Raw genomic sequence first — 19,098 nt, 5'->3', positions numbered from 1 at the left:
CACAACAAAGCCACAACTAACCTCACTAATCACTCTAACACTCAACAAAGGCTTATCTGCAACTCTACAACTCTCCAAAACTCTCCTCTCGCCTCCTCCTCCTCCTACTCCGGCTCCACAACAATGAGCCCCGACTGGTGGTTGGTATGGTCCTTAAGTAGTCCCAGTCCTGTGCGTTGATTGGCTGGCAGTTGACAAGGGAATTGGTGGGCGAAACCATAATCCAAATCTCCACCCAGCAGACAACGTAAAAGGGAAACACGCACAACACAGAGCACCCCAAAACCATTCTACGGCCCAAAGGACGTAACACAGCACCTCTACTGGTCTGGCTTCTTTCCTGCAATTCTTGCCATTTTGGAGCATCTGTCATAATGTCATAATGCACGACCAAAGCATCCTTTTAAAAAAATCTGTGCAGACAAAAAGTTTCATTTCTCTTTCCATGCGGTCGCGCCGTCCCTCTGCTGAACCGACTCATTAAACGAGTCCCCCACTGCCAACTGTCACTAAGAACCGCAGAGACCAGCACCCACGGTTTGGCCAAGTGACTTGTGTGCTTCGGCCAGCAGCCTGACTGACCAGCAGGTGAAGCACAAAAAAAAAAAAATAATAATTTACTACTAATAAAAAGAATGGAGCCGTGGCGAGACGGGGGGAAGCTTTCTCGAAGCCTGCGGCAGCCGGCACCATGTCAGGCTCGGCTGATGAAAACCAGCGTAACCTTTACACTGAGAAGCGGCACATCCAGAACGCCTCCGCAAGAGAGCGGCTAAATTTAGAGCACTGGCTCGAACCTGCGGACGCCGCCGGCTGTTGACCATCGGGGGTCAGCGGCCACGGCGGCGGCTGAGATATGGGACTCCGAGGTCAGTGAACTGCACCCTGTCCATCACTCTCCGACTTTTTAATGCCAGGCGACGCCGCTGTCAGCCGGCCATTTGGCAGCTCCGGCGGGCGGTGTGTTATTTATCTGCCGCGATGCGAAGGATAAATGCAGAGTCGAGTACAGCTCGTGTCAGGCCCTCGAAAGGGGATGAGAAATCTCCCCGACGTAGGAGCCGCTGCGAAAGCCAGACGCTACATTGTGCACATCGGAATTAATGTAATCAAGTCTCTTTGCTCGGCTTTTTATCTGTAATAAAAGCTAGCTTGGCCGAATTCATTCGGATGCGTTAAAGACCCCTCTCGGTCAGGGATCAGGCTCAGTGCAAACCAACCAGGCAGCAGAGCTGAGCAATGTGATCAATAAAATAGTCTAAAATGTTCAATCAAAAATTGAAATGCATGCTTTTTAATAGCACATGGTGTTGGTCACACATTTAGGTGATAATTACTTCATCAAGCAGCATATGGTAACATATGGTATCTTTTTTATGCCATAAAGTGTCCCGCAGGCAGCATTGTCATAGTAATTCCAGTGCTGGAATGATTATTATCCTGCTGAAAGAGGGCACTGCATTCTGGGAATTTTGTTTCAATGAAGGGGTGAAGTTGGTCCACAGTAATACTTATGTGACGTGACATTCACATGAATGCATTGTGATTTTATACCTATTCTTCTTGTGACCCATAAACAAATGTTTTTTTTCTCCAAATTCCAATTTGTTCTTGAATTGTACATTATAAAATCATGTCAATGACTCTCAATGTCAACAAAGAGATGGTTGTCAACTGACTGTCCCCACCCCACTGCACATCGATGGATCTGCTGTTGGGATCTTCAGCAGCGTGAACTTCCTGGGTGTGCACATGACAGACGACCTCTCCTGGAGCCCCACCACCACCTCCACCACCAAGAAAGCCCAGCAACGTCTGCACTTCCTCAGGAAGCTGAAGAAGGCCAACCTCCCTCCTCCCATCGTTCTACCGGGGGACCACTGAGGTCGTGCTCTGCTGCTACATCACTGTCTGGTACGGGAACCACGCTGTCACTGAGCAGAAGGCCCTGCAGTGGATGGTGAAGACAGCAGAGCGTATCATCTGTGTTCTCCCTCCTATGGTTCCGCAGCATCAGAAAGTGCCAGACACTTCAGAGCTTCTTCCCCCAACAAACACGTTTGTCTTGTGTGTCCTGTTTGAAATATCCACTTACAAGCATCCTACATGATGTTGTCCAGTTATGTCCTGTTCGACCTGTTCATTGTACAGAAAAGTTTTACTTTTCTCCTATAGAGATAATCTGTACAGTATTTAAGTTTTAGTTTTAGTTAGTATAGTTTAGTTTGTATACATATATACATTTTCTTCTATTATGGGGGCGTCTGTGTAAAACATTATTTCAATACACATTATACTGTGTATACTGTTGTACTGACAATAAACCAATTTTGAATCTTAAATCTTGAATCTACAACACCTCTTCATCTCTCAAAGTGGATAAACAAATCAGGATGGACTTGAATAATGGACTTCAATAATGGACTTGAACAATGAATAATGACACACACTGCTTCCATCTCCTCTAGGATGATCTTAAAAAAGCAAACATTAGAAAAAAAGAATTATCATAAAGAACCTGCGGCTCTGTCAGGGCTCAGAGTTTACCAAAGCTTGCCAAGTCCGACTCTTTTCTCATTCTGATCTCTCGCTCGCCCTCCGTCTGAGGGGATTGTTTGTCTCCTCGCTGGCTGGCCAATTGAAGCCCTCTCACCTGCAGACCTTATCAGACCACGGTTGTGCACAACAGCATCCGGAACGGGCCACGCCATGGACATTTTTCATTAACCTCGTTCTAAGCCTGTGTGGGGGCACACACACACACACACACACACACACTAACTTATAAAAAGGTATGCACATCGTGCCCCTCCTGTGTAAGTGTGGAGAAGGATGTGTGTGCTTATGTGTGTGAGAAGACATATTGGTGAATGATATCGCCTCCCTTGCTTTTGTGGCATGTTGATTGGACGATTGTGTTCGCAAACTCCCCAGGGTGTGTTTGAACCTCGGAGAGGAGTGAACGCTTGGCTTCTCATGTGGAAACAAACAGACTCTCCCATCCACTTCAGTTCATTATGCCTGCCATACATACACAGACACACACACATGCACAAAGTATTGCAGAACACATGCTGCTCATAGCAAAACAAACTCTAGTCCCGTCTCACGCTAAAGCAAATCCTCAAATCCTATCGGCTCCTGTGTGGTTCGTGATTCTGCAGCACAATGAAATAAAAGTACCCGCTGTTATCTCCAGCCATGCAGTCATACAGTTGGTGTTCATGAAGTCCCACACACACACACACACACAAAACCCAGCAGCCTTCCACGATCCAGCATGCATGCAGATGAGCACCTCAGTTAGAGATGCCAGCCGGCCCAAGAACAACTTTTAAACACATAAAACATGTTCACACATGTGTGTGTGTGTGTATATATAAATACTAATGTTAATCAAATAATCAATGCTGATTTAGTCATGTATGAAAACAGATTTTTTATAAGTATGTGTGATAAATACAAGTCTGCATGCATACATTTGTAATAAGTGAAAGTGAAGTAATTGTCACTTGTGATACACAGCAGCACAGCACACAGTGCACACAGTGAAATTTGTCCTCTGCATTTAACCCATCACCCTGAGTGAGCAGTGGGCAGCCATGACAAGCGCCCGGGGAGCAGTGTGTGGGGACGGTGCTTTGCTCAGTGGCACCTCAGTGGCACCTTGGCGGATCGGGAATCGAACCGGCAACCTTCTGATTACGGGGCCACTTCCTTAAACGCTAGGCCACCACTGCCCCTAATAAAAGCATGGACTACGGTTAAAGATGCCCTCATTCTTCAAACAGAAGACTCCTGCAGGAGGAGACTGTACAATGGACTGAGGAACTAATTCAGACAGATAAATGTAGCATGTCTAATGCAATTAGCCAAGCCTGAAAGCAATTACACATGTGAGGGTTTTTTAATTCTCTTCCATGTTTTCTTTTTCCTCGCTGCATTCAAAATAGTCTAGAATTCATCTTGAATTTAGCATTTAAAGATCATGCTCTTTACATTAATGAGTGGGCTGCTTTTCCTTTGTGACGCTTTTGATTTATTTTCTCATACGATTATTAATGTGGAGTCTGAGGAAGACGCCTTGGCACACAGGCGAATACACCTATTAGAATACAACTGTAAAATTTAAATAAATCTAAACATACAGCAGAAAAACACTGACTGGTGTTAAAGAAATAAAATCCAAATTACAATAAATAAATAAATAAATAAACTTTTTTCAAAAATTTTAATTTACTGCATTCATTCGGGACACATGACCACCCTGGAGACACTCGGGGTTAAGCTCTGTTGGATAATGGTGTGCATTTAAATCAATGATTGACTTTCAGTACCTCATAACATCATCATAGAACTCAGAAGAGTATGTGTGAAGGGGGTGTCAAATGGAATAAAGAATTAGGATTATTCTGTACTGCGTTTGTGCTCCCTGATTAAGAAGGTGCTGTATATTTAGGACTCTAACGAAGATTGTTCGCCACTTGCGGTGACAGAGCTGGCTTAACCCCGCATAGACCTGACTGATTAGCTGGTGTTTGTGCTGGGTAATTAGCATAAATGGGCCTGACTATGGACCCGCAGTTCAGTTCTGCAGAGTCTCTGTAGTAGTTCTAGCTGCATTATTTAAAGGTTTAGTTTTAGCTCAGGATTTTTTTATGGATTGTAGGTGCTGTTCTAACATTTAACACACCGACTCCCTCACTATCTCAGTGCAAAACTCACAGACGCTGAGGAAGAGCAGCAGTAACGCGGCAAATCATGTGTTGCCGTGGCATAACAGGGTTCGGACGAGTGTCTCCGGCATCATGAATTAAAAGCAGGACTGCTGCTGCTGAGCCCGCTGGTGCTGGAATATTCCATAAACTCAGTAGACAGAGAAGGCCGTTGATCTTTCTGTACATGGCAACATGGTTTACAGCCCACACACACACAAGCGCACACACACACACACAGTGCTTCGGAGAAAGCAGTGTGCACACAGGCAGCAGTAAGAACACTGATGTCCCAGACAAAAACGTGCATTCTGAGCTCCAGAAACGGAGGAAGAGGAAGGCGTGCGGGAGATGGGGGGGGGAGGAAGGCTCAGTACCTGATTGGAGTATCTCATGCTGACGTTCCGCTGGTCCTGTGGGGGAACATAGCGGCGGACGGGGTCGATGTCTTTGGGGCTGATCAGCCCGTCCACTGCAGAGAAGAGGCGAGCCGAACAGACAGCACCGCCGCTGGTCACCTTTCCTCATGCATTTCATTCCACAGTGTTTGTGTGTTTTTTTTTTACTATTACTATTATTAAAATTCCCATTAAAACATAGATAGCTGAAATTTGCATAAGCGGAAGAATTAATTTCATAAATTTCTACATTAGACAAACCAGTGCAACACACAGTATTTTATACCAATAAAATGGCAATCACACTTAGAACCTTCTTTTTCTAATAAATACTAATATTATGATATGTGCTCGTGTTTATTTATTGGCTGGGGAAAATCCGAGCATGCGAAGCCGCCACGACCCCGTGCTGAGAGGCAGGACTGACCCAGCAGCCTGGCGATGTTGTGCAGGGCCTGTCCCCACAGGAAAAGCATGCCATCTCGGCCCGAGTTGCTAGGGAAACGCTTCTGGCTGCCGTGTTTCTTCTGCTCGGCCTCCACGAAGTCCGCGGGCACGTAGTAGTACTTCGGAACAACGGCATGGCCTGAAAGGAATTTCATCCATTAGAAATCCAGCCGTCATGCCGTGGAGGGCTCCCTCCCTCTGTGCATGAGAGAGTGTGTGTACGTGGGTACGTGGTACGCGGCCACTGTACGTTAAATTTACCATCGTTCTGCTTGTAAGGACCTGACCGCACTGGTGTTATTTATATTCACAAGCATCTTGTAAAGAGTTAAGCGGTAGACACCCGGCGGTGGACAAAGTTAGAAAACAACAACCGGAGAGGCAAGAAAACCAAATTAACATCAGTGAATAAGACACTGCCTTGGATAAATGAGTGTTTTTTGGACCTGTTGTCTCTTCTCTTCTCTTCTCTGATGTAAGGGTAGTAGTAGCCTAGTGGGTAACACACTCGCCTATGAACCAGAAGACCCAGGTTCAAACCCCACTTACTACCATCGTGTCCCTGAGCAAGACACATAACCCTGAGTGTCTCCAGAGGGGGACTGTCCCTGTAACTACTGATTGTAAGTCGCTCTGGATAAGGACGTCAGATAAATGCTGTAAATGTAAATGTCTTCCTCTGCTAACTATCTTCTCTCCTAGAAGGTGGTCTCTCGAAGAATGCTTCACTGGGTGGCTTTGAAGGGGGTCTCTGGGAAACGAGCGAAGCTCCGTGGCTCCAGAGCACACGTGCAATCGTCTGAGGACTTCGCACTCAACATGTGGCCCATGAATATGCATGCGGTCTAACACGATTAAAAAAAAAAAAAAAACACAGCTTCAGCCAAGAGTCTCTGTGCATCTCTCCCACTCTCGCGGCGTGGAGGGTTCTCCACTGCAGCACCAAAAAAAATTTAAAAAAATGCTTTCAAACTTTCAAGAGTCAGCATGATTGAAAAAAGCGTGGGAATGAGTACAACAGACAGAGTTTTCCGGCAGGCACGGTTGCTGGTGTGAGGAACGAAGCACAGATTAGAGTCCCATGGATGGAATCGCATTTAGCAATACAACTCCAAGCCGATGTCAGGAATGAAATATTTACTTGGGATTATTTAAAATAAAAAGTGCATTTTCAGGTGTGAATAGTTCATTCCCAACCGCAGCATTGTTTTTGTGTTTTAACTAATAACCAAATGTGGGAACATTATAAAGCAGTGGAGACGGAGACCCTGCAGAGCACACATTGCTGTTCTAGGCACTGTTGGACAAGTACAGACCCTTTAAAGCTCTTAAAATTCTTTAAAAATCATGCAATTTTTTAAATTACAGTTGAAGTGTACCTATGATGAAAATTACAGAACTCCCATCATCTTTTTATCACAATCGGTGGCCACTAAATGTACAGTACTCATGTAGTAACCACATGTGCATGGAATAAATAAATGGGATGGTGAATGGAAAAGTGCATATTCTATATCAAGTGACGTTCTGACAACTTTACAGGAGACAAATAAAAAAAACAAAAAAAAAACACATGGAGCACAGTAGATATAGTGAATAATATTTTATATTCAGTTTGTGCCTTTTGGCAGTGTGAAGATTTAACTTAACAGCTCAAAATGTCACTGGTTCTCACCATGACTGAAATTATAGATTTACACATGAATAACCAACCGTCAAAAGACTGGAACATGACTCCCTGCAGCAGTTCCTCGTATTCCTTGACTTGAGCAGGATTCCCCCGGAAGACGCCTGAAATAATAAACAGAGCACCATTATGTGTACAGGATTTTTTTATTATTCAGAGACAGACGGGAAAAAGACATCATTAACAAAGAACAGGCCTTACCATCAATCATCATGTAGATGAAAAATATAGGAAATTCGCATTCAATTCCATCAAAGAGCTGGCAAAAGGAAAGAAGACGTGATTACTTTATTGTGAGCATTTCTCTGCAAATTTCTAATGGCTTTTGCTCTCCAGATGGGGATAAAAGCAAATATTAATTGACTTATAATTGCCTTTATTTTACTGGAGGCTTTCAGCACATTTTCCAGTTTACATTGTTTAAACCAAATGAAACATACAAAGTCATATTAACTTGAAGGCTTTTTGTCACATTGAACATAAACTGGTTGTATTATTAGGTAAAAAAAAAAAACCTTTTCCAAGTGCAAAATAAAATGTGTCATTTTTTACGGGTTCGGGTTCAAATCCCAAACCGTCAAGGCACCAATGAGGTCCCCTTGATCAACGTACCATCCCCACACACTGCTCCCCGGGCGACTTTCATGGCCGCCCACTGCTCACTAAATGCTGAGGACGCATCACAATGCGTCCCAATGACAAAAACAATCATTTTCTACCTTCAAAATGGTCTACAATGAGTAGGTGGTGAGTGTGAGAGCTGTCAGCCACACTTACAGGCTCATATTCTCTTTTTTTTATCTTTGTTCCTGAAAACATTTCTTGTTTCTATTCACTTCCAAAGAAATATGGACGTGTGTGTCTGTGCTTCCAATTAAATAGCTAATTTTCTAGTTAATTTGTTGCATTAATTATAGAATTAATCATTCAGCTATTAGTGTCAACTTTGCAGGAAACATTTAGAGAAATCAGGAAATGAACTGAAACAGTATCCTGTAAATGAAACGGCGCATCACGATGGTTGACTTGATTAATGGCATCCTCTGACTTGCACGCTTCTGGAAGGACCTGGGCAGTTGTGCGCTTTTCCCTTCTTTTTCACAGCAGGTCACCTGAGGGGAGCCGCTAAACGAACTCAGGGGACGAAGGCCGCTTTCCCCCGACCGAAACAGTTGAATTGACACAGAAAACAACTAGATTTGAGGAGGTATCAGCGCTGCCGTCGAGCAGAAACTCTATTTAAAAGCTCGCGGAGCGCTCCGCCCCCACCCCTCCCGGGCGTGAATCACTTGGGTTTGAAATTAAAATCAACTCGGATGTAGAGATGCTCGCCCGTGTGAAACAGCAACGTATTAATTCAAATTATGCAAGTTGGGGACCGTCACACACCGGCTTCAAACAACACTCGGCCGGTGGCTGATGAAACGCTGAGGCGGGGAGACATTTTTTTTTTTTCTCGCTTCAAACGAAAGAACAAACAAACAAGATCTATAGCGCGGTTTCCATAGCTGTCGGCGGAGCGAGGGAGATGTACAAGAATTCATCACGCCTCTCGGATGCGGCTTATCCAATTAGTTTCTGAATCCCACAGCAAATACCCTGCGCTGGTAATCGAAGATGAAGCGCTCACGGAAACCACACGCGATCGAAAATGATTTATGCCTCCATCGTGTGACCGGGCGCACGACCCGCTACGTACAGGGGGCCGCGAGCGAGCGGATGGGGTTCCGTGGAGCCACTCCCGTTTTCAGGAACGACTCCTTTCATCTGCCGGGAGCGCCAGCCAGTTTTAGCTCCGATGAGCGCGGCCTGCGTCATAGTCACCGGATCCACGGGCTTTCAGACGAACCATCCCCTACATGCAATTAAGACTTCTCTATCTGCGTCTGTGATCTGGGCTGAAAATCACCATGGCAATATGAGATAAGAGAGATTTAGGCTGTAATGAAATAAGGGACGTTAATTGGACCGGTCTCGCATCATGTATCTTTGCCTCAGCTGCTGTTGAACTCTTAAAAGGGAGACGTTTTCGGGGGCAAACATCAGGAAAAAATGATCAGTCCAACAATAACGAGGAGAGGGACAAAAAAATGAATGAAACGATACGCCGACATCTGGTGACACTTTGCTTGGTGACACATTATTGATAGTCTGGTATCCTTTAGGTCATGTTGCATGTCCTGCACCATGCCTTCTTACAGTAAATGATCAAACTCAGCATTTTAAATACTGAAATTGTACATTGAGGGTTTTGGCAGCCATGACAGGCGCCCGGGGAGCAGTGTGTGGGGATGGTAGCTTCATCAAGGGGGCCTCGTGGCACCTTGGCAGTTCGGGATTTGAACCCGGCAACCTTCTGGTTACGGGGCCGCTTCCTTAACCGCTAGGCCACCACTGGCACCGCTGTGATAATGCTGCATTGTTATCTGTATATGACTCGAACTTGAACTTGTCCAGTTATGTAGAAATAATCACAGAATCAGCACCATTATCATGCAGAACATATGCACTGGACGCTCTGCAATTCTCAATCCCCAGTTTTAACAGCACCAAATCCTGGCCACTGATCCTAGCTCAAGTCCCCAACTTCAACAGATGTGACTTCAAACGATGCCAAGTGCTTCCACTACTGCCGCTCCACCACTTTCATCTCAGATTTCACACCAGGTCGAACCCAAAGGTTCATTTACTCCATGGACAGACTGGCATGTTGGGTTCTTCTCTTTCTTTCCCTCCTTCCTTCACTTTTCTTTTACTTTGGTGCTCTGTTGCCCCATATTTGTGTCCCCTGTGAGCCCAACTGGTCCCGACGGGCTCCTTCTGCAGCGGCCTCGCCTGCTCTCAACTCGGCTCACAGTCGGTTTCTACAGGATCTCTGCAAACATTGTCACTCGAGCCGGGGGGTCTCTACACCGGGATGAAAACAGAGGTGAGAAAAGCTGAGAAAATGTGCCAAGTTCCACCTGACTGGTTGTGGGGTTTTTACTTATGGACCAATCACGAAAGAGTGACAGCTGCCAGACAGCCAATGGGACAAATAGTAGGATTCGCGCAAGCTAATGTTGAGTACGTCTCAGTTCGGGTCCAATAACTCATCGCAAAGGGAGGAAAAACATTCTTCAGATAAAAGGGCCCAGAGGAAGGATTTGGCCCACGATTTGAGACATACCTGTCATTGCCTTCAGTCATACGGCACAAAATGTTTTCCTTTGCAAAAAGTTGTTTTTTGTCCGTAAGAATGCAATAGACTTTTTAACCCGGGCTGTGCATTAATTGTCAAGTTTGTCTATTAAACGACATTCAAAATTGCATGTTGTCTTCGAAGGGACCTGTAGACCTGTAGGACCTCTGCCCGAATTCTTTAATTTACAGACATTGCGACGCGCCAAATGCTTACTGTGCTTTATTTTCGCCCCTCCTCCCCGCCATGACAAATCCGAGCTCATTAATTCTGGGAGGTCAGCTCTGCAGCTAATTTGCTGTGTGTTAAGTAGGTGCCCTGCTCCAAATCCATTTGCGGAGTGCCGCTCGGCTAATGCAGGAGTTAAAATCGCTCTGATCTGCAATCAGATGGGATTTACAAACAGCGTCTTCGTGCACAGGGCTTCAGTCGGCACTAAACACCGAAAGCGTCAGGACTAGTGCGGGCGAAACCAAATGCCGTAATGCCAATTGCTCAGCGCACACTAAAGCAAGTTGTGTATGAGGGTGCGTGCTTTTAGGGTCAGCGCCTACCTTCATCTCCGCAGGTTTGTAGTACCTGCGGTTCTTGTCCTCGTTGGCGGTGCGGTAGCCGTCGCGCAGGAAGCGCTTGAAGCCGTACTTCCCCTTCAGCTTGCGGACAATCTTGTCCAAGGTTTGGGTGTAGAGGGCGTCGTCATCCACTGCAAAGGCCGGGTAGCTGATGCAGGGCAGCAGGGCGGCGTCCGTGTTCTGGCGGCGCAGTAGAAGAAAAGTGAGACCTGGCCTCCACGAAGGGCCCCGCAATTACCCCCTTCCACATTAGAACCCTGACATCCTAATAACATATGGCTCCCACATCACCTATAATTAAGAGGTTCAAATGCATTCATTACATAAGACGCCTGTCTGTGCTGCGCCAGCCCCCCGTCAACCCCCAGCCCACTCTCAGGAAGTCCATTTCAGAAAATGCATTCATTTAATCTTCCTTAATTAGGATAATTTACCTGCCTCTCAACAGACAGCACTTACTTTGGAAGGCTACCGTCTGCCCTAACGGACTGAAAGTAAGAGATGCCTGAAAGTGAAGTGATTGTCACATGTGATACACAGCAGCACAGCACACGATGCACACAGTGAAATTTGTCCTCCGCATTTAACCCATCACCCTGAGTGAGCAGTGGGCGGCCATGACAGGCGCCCGGGGAGCAGTGTGTGGGGACGGTGCTTTGCTCAGTGGCACCTTGGCAGATCGGGATTCGAACCGGCAACCTTCTGATTACGGAGCTGCCCCGGAGCTGTACTCACGTGGGATCTGGACTCTCGGGGCAGGAGGGAGCACAGCGTTTGTCTGTTCCTGTTGTGGGCATCCAGGTCCACGAAGATGACGGACCAAGAGCAGCCCTGCAACAGAAGCAAGCGCACACAGCCATGTCATTATCCGACAGCCATCACCGGCGGCTGACAAGTGTTCCAGCCCATAGCTTAGCCACTTGGACGGCGGCACGGTGGCAGTTTGATGGCACACTTGTCAGACTTCCACTTCCGAATTACAGCCTTGGCTACGTTCGAAACATCCCGAATGACAAACGGCCGTCTCGAGCCGTTTCCAGCGGCTTGCAGCCAATTCGGTAGGGGCGACCAAAACCTGCCGCTCTGACGAATTCTTTTCATCCTCCGGCTAAATCTTCAGCCAGGATCACTCGGGCTGAGGTGTCAGCGAATGGAAAAGGTGCAGCGTGCACATCTGCCACTTTATACGAGCACGGCTTTTGAAGCGGCGCGGGATGGGTGCTCGGCGCTCTGTCAGCAAACGGTGAGTGCCCCACAAAAGGACATCTGTGGCTAAAAGACTGCCCGTTTTGTGCCATCAAAACTCCTGTGTCTGGCTTCCCACCGTCACATTTGGCCAAAAAAACCCACCAGAGAATGTATACTGCATGTAGGATGTAAAACTGAGTCTTTAGAGTCCGGACTGATTGTGTATACTGTATTTGACTCAACTCAGTCCCATCCAGAAGGCTAAATGAATGACCCGGGACTTGGATGAGATTTATAAAAGCCCCCGCGCCGCCGCAGAACAAATTTAGGTGCAAACGTGATCAAAAAGCTTGCAACCGTGCGATTTATCGTCTAAACGGTGTGCCAAGAGCCCTCCAATCGGTCCAGAAACACAGGCCATTAGCCCAGAAGTGGCATGCAACAGCGACGCTTCGACGGGTGGCCTCCCACGCAGATATATTTAGACACGGGGGCCTGTTCCATTTTGGCCAGCGCTTCCAGTACGCCTCCCGAAAATGTGTTCCTTTAAATCCAGGAGCAATCGAGCGCACAATGTTCCCGCAGAGCTCCAATTTTCTTGTTTTTGATGTCCTAAGCAGTTTCTGTGAGCAAATTTAAATGATTTATATAACTCACTATTAATGCATTAATGCACGGGAGGGGATAAGACAAACCCCCCCCCCAAAAAAAAAAAAAAAACGCAGAGGTTCGGGCCTTCTGTGTTTCTATCAGCCTCCCGCGGAGATTCTCATATTGCAACAGCAGGAGGACGAATAAACGCCTGCGATAAATGTCGGGGAAATCTCGGCCTGGACACCTGTCCTAAGCCGCAGACAGATGGGAAGGGACCGAGCCGCACCTCCGCGGACGGAAGAGGCAGAGAGCCGACTGACCCAGTTGAGAGCGGCTCTGCGCTTAAGGCGGCGGAGAGGCAGAGGGAGCAGGAGAGCCGTCGTTAATAAGCAGTACGGCGGATGAGCGTGTACGTTAAAACCCGGCCGTCAGACACGTCGTCCATCTCCCATTTCTGACGGATCACACAGCCACCACCATCCATTACGCTCACATTCACATCATACGCCAGTCCGCCTCGCTCGTGGAGGCGATAAGTCACGTATGGGGAGGGGGCGGAGCAGCGGCGGGATGGGGGAAAGAATAAGGAGAGTTTCGGAGGTCAGATCTGGCGACAGATGTAGCTACGGTGATATATGTCCTGGCAGGGGACCCCTGCGAGAATCTGATTTGCTCGTGTCCTCTGCGGCGCGAGCAGAGGTGAACGGTACATTTAATAGTTGTTATCTGCCTCGGTGGGCCCAGCGCCGTTGTGCCGGCCGCTAAAAAAAAAAAACAAAAAAAAAAAAATAAAAAATAAAAGAAAAGTTTGCAAGAGTGTGAGAACTAAGAGGATCATTCCACTTCTTTCCAATCCATTAACACGTATAATGGATGTGGCCCATTCTTGTCTTTATTTTCTCCCTCAGCACCAAAACAAATTAATCCCACTAATGACTTCTCTGAGAAAGGCCACGTCGAAATGAAGGGAAAAGGAATCGGCTCTGCCATCCATCAGAGGTGGAAACAACAGACACGCCGAGGATCGTCAGAGTAGAACCCGACTCCTGTCGCTCGGTTAATTCCGCCGTTTTATTGAAGCGTGCAGGCCCGCTCTTCAAAATGGACGAGGAAGAACATACCTGGTTTCCAAACAGGTTGAATCCATTGATGGCCTCAAGAGCAGCTTTGGCCATTCCCACAGAGCTGAAAATTAAACAGTGCAAGAGATTGAAACACAACCATCTGCAGAACAAGTTTTGAAAAAAGAATCATTCAAAAATACATTTACACACATCACTGACTATCTACAAATCGTAATTAGTTCATACTCTCCTCAATTGAACGTTTGGGTCTTACATTGTTTTTTAAACCAAAATTTAAACCAAAAATGTATCTAATTATGAGCAATCATAGATAAAATGCACTGCAAAATCGCTTCAATGCAGGCACACTGTGTCTCTTTCCAAGCAAAGATTTCTGCATCTGCAATATACGCTAATATACTAGGATGGGAGCAGTGGGGCAGTGGTGGCCTAGCAGTTAAGGAAGGGGCACAGCACACAGTGCACACAGTGAAATTTGTCCTCTGTATTTAACCATCATCCCGAGTTAGCAGTGGGCAGCCATGACAGGCGCCCGGGGAGAAGTGTGAGGATGGTGCTTTGCTCAGTGGCACCTCAGTGGCACCTTGGCGGATCGGGATTCGAACCGGCCACCTTCTGATTCCGGGGCCGCCTCCTTAACCGCTAGGCCACCACTGCCCCCTTTTTTTTTTGCTGTAATTATTGTGGAGCGCCACTCCACAATAAATGGCAATAATGTCTTAAAGGGCGCCAAGGGTTAAATCTTTAATCTTGAGTAAAATAAATGCACATTCCTGTGCCCCCCCCCCCCCCCCCCCACACACACACACACACACACTTCTGCAAACTTGGCTGCAGTGCAGGTTCGAGTGGCTGAGCAATAACAGTGCTCAACAGCACTAACCAAAAGCCAAATCAATAGTGTAAATGCGGAAAATGAGAGAATATAAAAAGCAATCAGGTGATTCTGCTCCGAGACGCCACTCCAGTTTCCAAAGAGCGTTGCCCCCGCCCAACCGCGTATCAGCAGAACCATAAGCAGTGATCACAGTCAGGAAGAACAGGGCTTCTCAAGCCACTATTGATTTTGTGTCACGGCAGAGAGAGAACCTGCCCGCAATTGAAAGGTAAGAGCTGTCAGCACTGCTGATGGAGTATAAGGAAGGGGGAGAAAAGACGGAAATGAGGCTGAAAGGAAAAACAAGTAAAACACTGTGAACACAGTTGACGAAAAACCTTTAATACAGGCTTCTGACAGCACAATATTATTAATCCTGGCTGTGTATTGCCTTCACTTATATAGATGTGCAAACCTTCCCAATGGGAATAAACCAGATACCTACAACATAAAACCCCTGATGATAATACTGATGATCATTTTTAACATCTTCATAGTCTTAAATATAAAAAATATATAAATATATAGCATACAATATTAGTAATATAAGTCTATAGTAATAAATTATATAGTACCGTAATTACATTAAATAAAAAGGACACAGTATTAAATGATTGATTTATCACAAAAGATACGTATTAATTATTTTTAAGTAATGAGTATCACCCCAGTGTAACAGAAATGAGATTCGATGTCACTTACAAAAATGTCATGATATGAGAGAACCTGGGGGATTTGTGTGAATTTTAAAGGGACAGTGTACTTTTTATAGCCATGTGAAGTGTCATTACAATAATAGTATTTTATTATACCATAATTACTAATATTAACAATAAATATAGACATTTTACATAAACTGTTGCATTTAACTAAGTAGTATAAAATAAAAGTACAACAGATCTGGGCACATTTCGGTAATTAGAATGATTATACTTCAACGACCATCAAAAAGCATGTGTCCCTACAAAACATGACCCAAACATGTTCACTACAGGTTCATGGAAATCACGGTCTGCTCTTCCTCTTCCCAACAAATCAACCTCCAAAAACCTCTTTTCACTTGCTGCCAAATCCATCCACCTCTTGCAAGGTGCCGCGGCCACGCCTTAATCAGCATTATTCACGTTACCTGACTGCGGCTGCAGTGTTAGCGCTGAGTTCTGTATACAGAATTTTTTAGCAGGGCCCTAGTCTCTCCTTTAATCCCCACGAGGGCCGATAGTGAAAGCAATTCATTGCATTCAGACTTTCAGCCGAGGCGCACACGGGCAAGGTGCTCTAATTGGAGCAGCTTGGTGTATCTTTAGAAAACAAATGTGTCAAGGCTGCCTTTTTAAGCGAGACACAATGCGGGAGATGCAGCAATGTTTGTGTGTCCTGCTACTATGGAGGAAGAGACTAACCGTTTATTACTCAAGCAACGTATCCAAGCACACAAACACGTCTATGCAAATGAACGGCAACCAAATCCAGCAGAGAAGGCGCTGAAATGCTCCTGGCTTTGGCAGATAGGACCTTCTTTCTCAGTGGGCGAGAGAGGAACACGCAGCAAGCGTCCACTCACACTCCGCGACCACCCTGCTGAGCTGAAATGAGCTCGGGTCCCCCGCCCTCACCCTGTCAGCAAGGACTGCTGCTGGCAGCCCGTTTCGTCACGCCCCACCTAGTGGTGCTTCCTGATACAACACTGCGTACCAACAAGTGTTGGCTACTTATGGAATTATGTGTGTGAAAAATGCTGATCTATATCAGCCAGTAGTTGGCACAAGGCATTAATTCTAAGCCTAATGAGATAACATATAGCATTACAAATGAGGACTAATACTTTAAAGCATAAATTCCAGACTAAATCACCCCCTGAAGGTAAGACAAACTATTTTATCAGATACTGTTCACGGACATAGTTTTTTTTTTTTTTTTTTTTTCAGTTTTGTAGTTATAAATGAATGCCCCTTCATTCAAAAGATGTTTGAACAGCAGGTTTCTGATTCAGTATATGAATCAACAAAAAGTATATGAATCACTCCAACATGGTGCAATGACCTTCTGCTGAGGTCTTAAACAACAAGCCAGGAGCAGCAGGTCACTGCATGCATCGGCAATATGCAAAGGACAGCAGAAACTGGAAATTCGGATGGACCAACCTGGAATGCAGCTCGGTGGTTCCGTTGTTGTACTTGCTTCCTCTCTCCCATGTGCCAAAATCAGGCACGCGATAGGCCCTCTCCACACAAAACACCAGGTTCTGGATAAAAGACACCTAGAAAAGAGACACGCGAGCTGGAATTTCCCAATTTCCACAAAGTAGATACCTACACGTTCGTTTGTCCCATATTACATTAATTTGGTTTTTGATCAAACAACTCCTCCCCTTCCATGGAGCAACTTAGGGTTAAGTGTCTTGCTCAGGGACACAATGGTAGTAAGTGGGATTTGAACCTGGGTCTTCTGGTTCATAGGCGAGTGTGTTAACCACTAGACTACCACCAGCCCCTATCCATCCTGCTATGGATGGTTATTGTGACACAGCCAATTAGGAGCTGCCCAGTTTTGTATTCCTGGAGACGCCTGCTCCGTAATTATTACTTTAAATAATATCCATGCCACCTGTCATATTTGACTTCCAGATATTGTTACGGAGAAAATGTAGGACGCATTGCCCAGTGTTATTACTAAAAATAATCTTCAACTTTTTTTTCTTTGTTTGTTGGGTTTTTTTTTTAATTATTCTCACTGAGGCATGAATTATGCTGAACACAATCTCTCCGGTGTCGTTTAAGACCCCTAATTATCCGTCACCAGCCCTCGAACACTGGTGGCTTTCAAAGCAGCTTGCGCCCAGCGCTGGGCTGGGAATATTCTCCCATAATGATGCAGAAGCAGGCCAGAGGAAGGCGAGGCGGGAGGAAAAGAATGATGGGAACGAGCGGCGCCGGGGGAGCAGTGACTGACAGCGAATTTAATTTAACACGAAGAAAGCTGAGGACCCCTCCAGCACATTAAAATGGTGAGGGATGCCAGGCGGGTGGGGGGGAAAGGGGCCGATGTGGGATCCTCATTCTGGTGCTGCGTTAAAATGATTAATGCGAGGGGCTTTTAATGAACGTCTACCTCGCTCTCTCTCATTGCCTGATTAATAAGCACAAATGCCCATACAGTTACAGTCGAAGTCAATTTCGAACTCATAAAGAAACAAAGCTGGGTCCAGAGCTACGACAGAAACACAATCTTATACACACTCATAAAATACTCGGGTTATTTTCCTCATCCTCATCTGTTCCGCTGCGCATTAGTAAAATTCATGCTTTTTAATTGTGTTACGCAGCCCAATAAGCACCGTTTACACATGCAAATGAGGCCGGCTTTGTAAACAGTACTGGCCCCATTAAAGCCACATTAGCAATTTATCTGCCACTGGGACAGGAACCAAAATAAGAAAAATGGTTAAAAAAAAAAGCGGGCCTTGCGTGCAAAACAACGTAAATACACGATGCAGTGTACCAACAGTTAAGCAGAGAGCTATTTTTAAACGAATGCAGATCCAGATATATTTAAAAAAGTAATTATTCAGCAGGCAATGATTTCACAGTGGAGACCTAAGTAAAGCTCTCCACGGGCATGCAGCGGGGACGGAATGTGGAATTAATGAAGTCCACGTGTCCCACGGGGTGAGAGGCGGTGAGGGGACATTTTAATGACTGTTCCTGACGGCCCATCCACATCATCGCTGCTACCTGGACGGTCGGGAGCACCGTCCTCCTATGATGAGTATGGGTGGCAGTCACAGGACCGTTCTGCAGCTAAACATTGCCTGCATTTATCCCATGCTCATATCTAGACTGACTTCTGGTCTGTTAATTACAGCTTCAGTCCCCCTGCAGCAGTGCAGAGTCACAGTGTCACTGTCACTGTCAGGATGTGGAAGTGGGCTGGGTTCGCTCTCGTGACTGTATGAATTATTTGACCGATTTCTGTCAAGCAACAGGCAATAATGAAGCCTGGTCAAAATGGTTTTTAATTAGGAAATTAAGAAACTGAGTGGTGAAAATGGCATTGACAATAACACCCTATATACAGTGGGGGCAAAAAAATATTTGTCAGCCACTAATTGTGCAAACTATATACCATGTAAAAAGATGATAGAGTTCTGTAATTTTCATCATAGGTACACTTCAACTGTGAGAGACAGAATGAAAAAAAATCCAGGAGATCACAATGCATGATTTTTAAAGAATGTATTTGTGTATGGTGCCGAAGTATTTAGCACCTACAAACAAGCAAGAATTCTGTCCCTCACAGACATGTAACTTCCTCTTTAAGAAGATCTTCTATCTTTCACTTGTCACCCGTATTA

General features: G+C 45.7%; 1 protein-coding gene across 3 annotated transcripts in view; it reads right to left on the bottom strand.

Annotated features, from left to right (window-relative positions):
• phkb (phosphorylase kinase, beta) overlaps window positions 1-19,098 on the bottom strand; it is a 64,962-nt gene that overhangs the window by 30,408 nt on the left and 15,456 nt on the right. For all 3 annotated transcript variants that reach the window (XM_028955729.1, XM_028955730.1, XM_028955731.1), the window contains 8 exons: window positions 16,889-17,004; window positions 13,904-13,967; window positions 11,736-11,831; window positions 10,983-11,180; window positions 7,449-7,506; window positions 7,274-7,351; window positions 5,541-5,699; window positions 5,093-5,187 (listed from right to left, as the gene is read on the bottom strand). In XM_028955729.1, the coding sequence (XP_028811562.1) occupies window positions 5,093-5,187; window positions 5,541-5,699; window positions 7,274-7,351; window positions 7,449-7,506; window positions 10,983-11,180; window positions 11,736-11,831; window positions 13,904-13,967; window positions 16,889-17,004 (864 nt within the window). The remainder of the gene's footprint in view (window positions 1-5,092; window positions 5,188-5,540; window positions 5,700-7,273; window positions 7,352-7,448; window positions 7,507-10,982; window positions 11,181-11,735; window positions 11,832-13,903; window positions 13,968-16,888; window positions 17,005-19,098) is intronic.

This window comes from Denticeps clupeoides, chromosome 16, assembly GCF_900700375.1.
Source record: "Denticeps clupeoides chromosome 16, fDenClu1.1, whole genome shotgun sequence".
NCBI classification, from domain to species: Eukaryota; Metazoa; Chordata; class Actinopteri; order Clupeiformes; family Denticipitidae; genus Denticeps; species Denticeps clupeoides.
The sequence above is the reverse complement of the archived record's forward strand: the minus strand, read 5'-3'. Positions and strand labels throughout refer to the sequence as shown.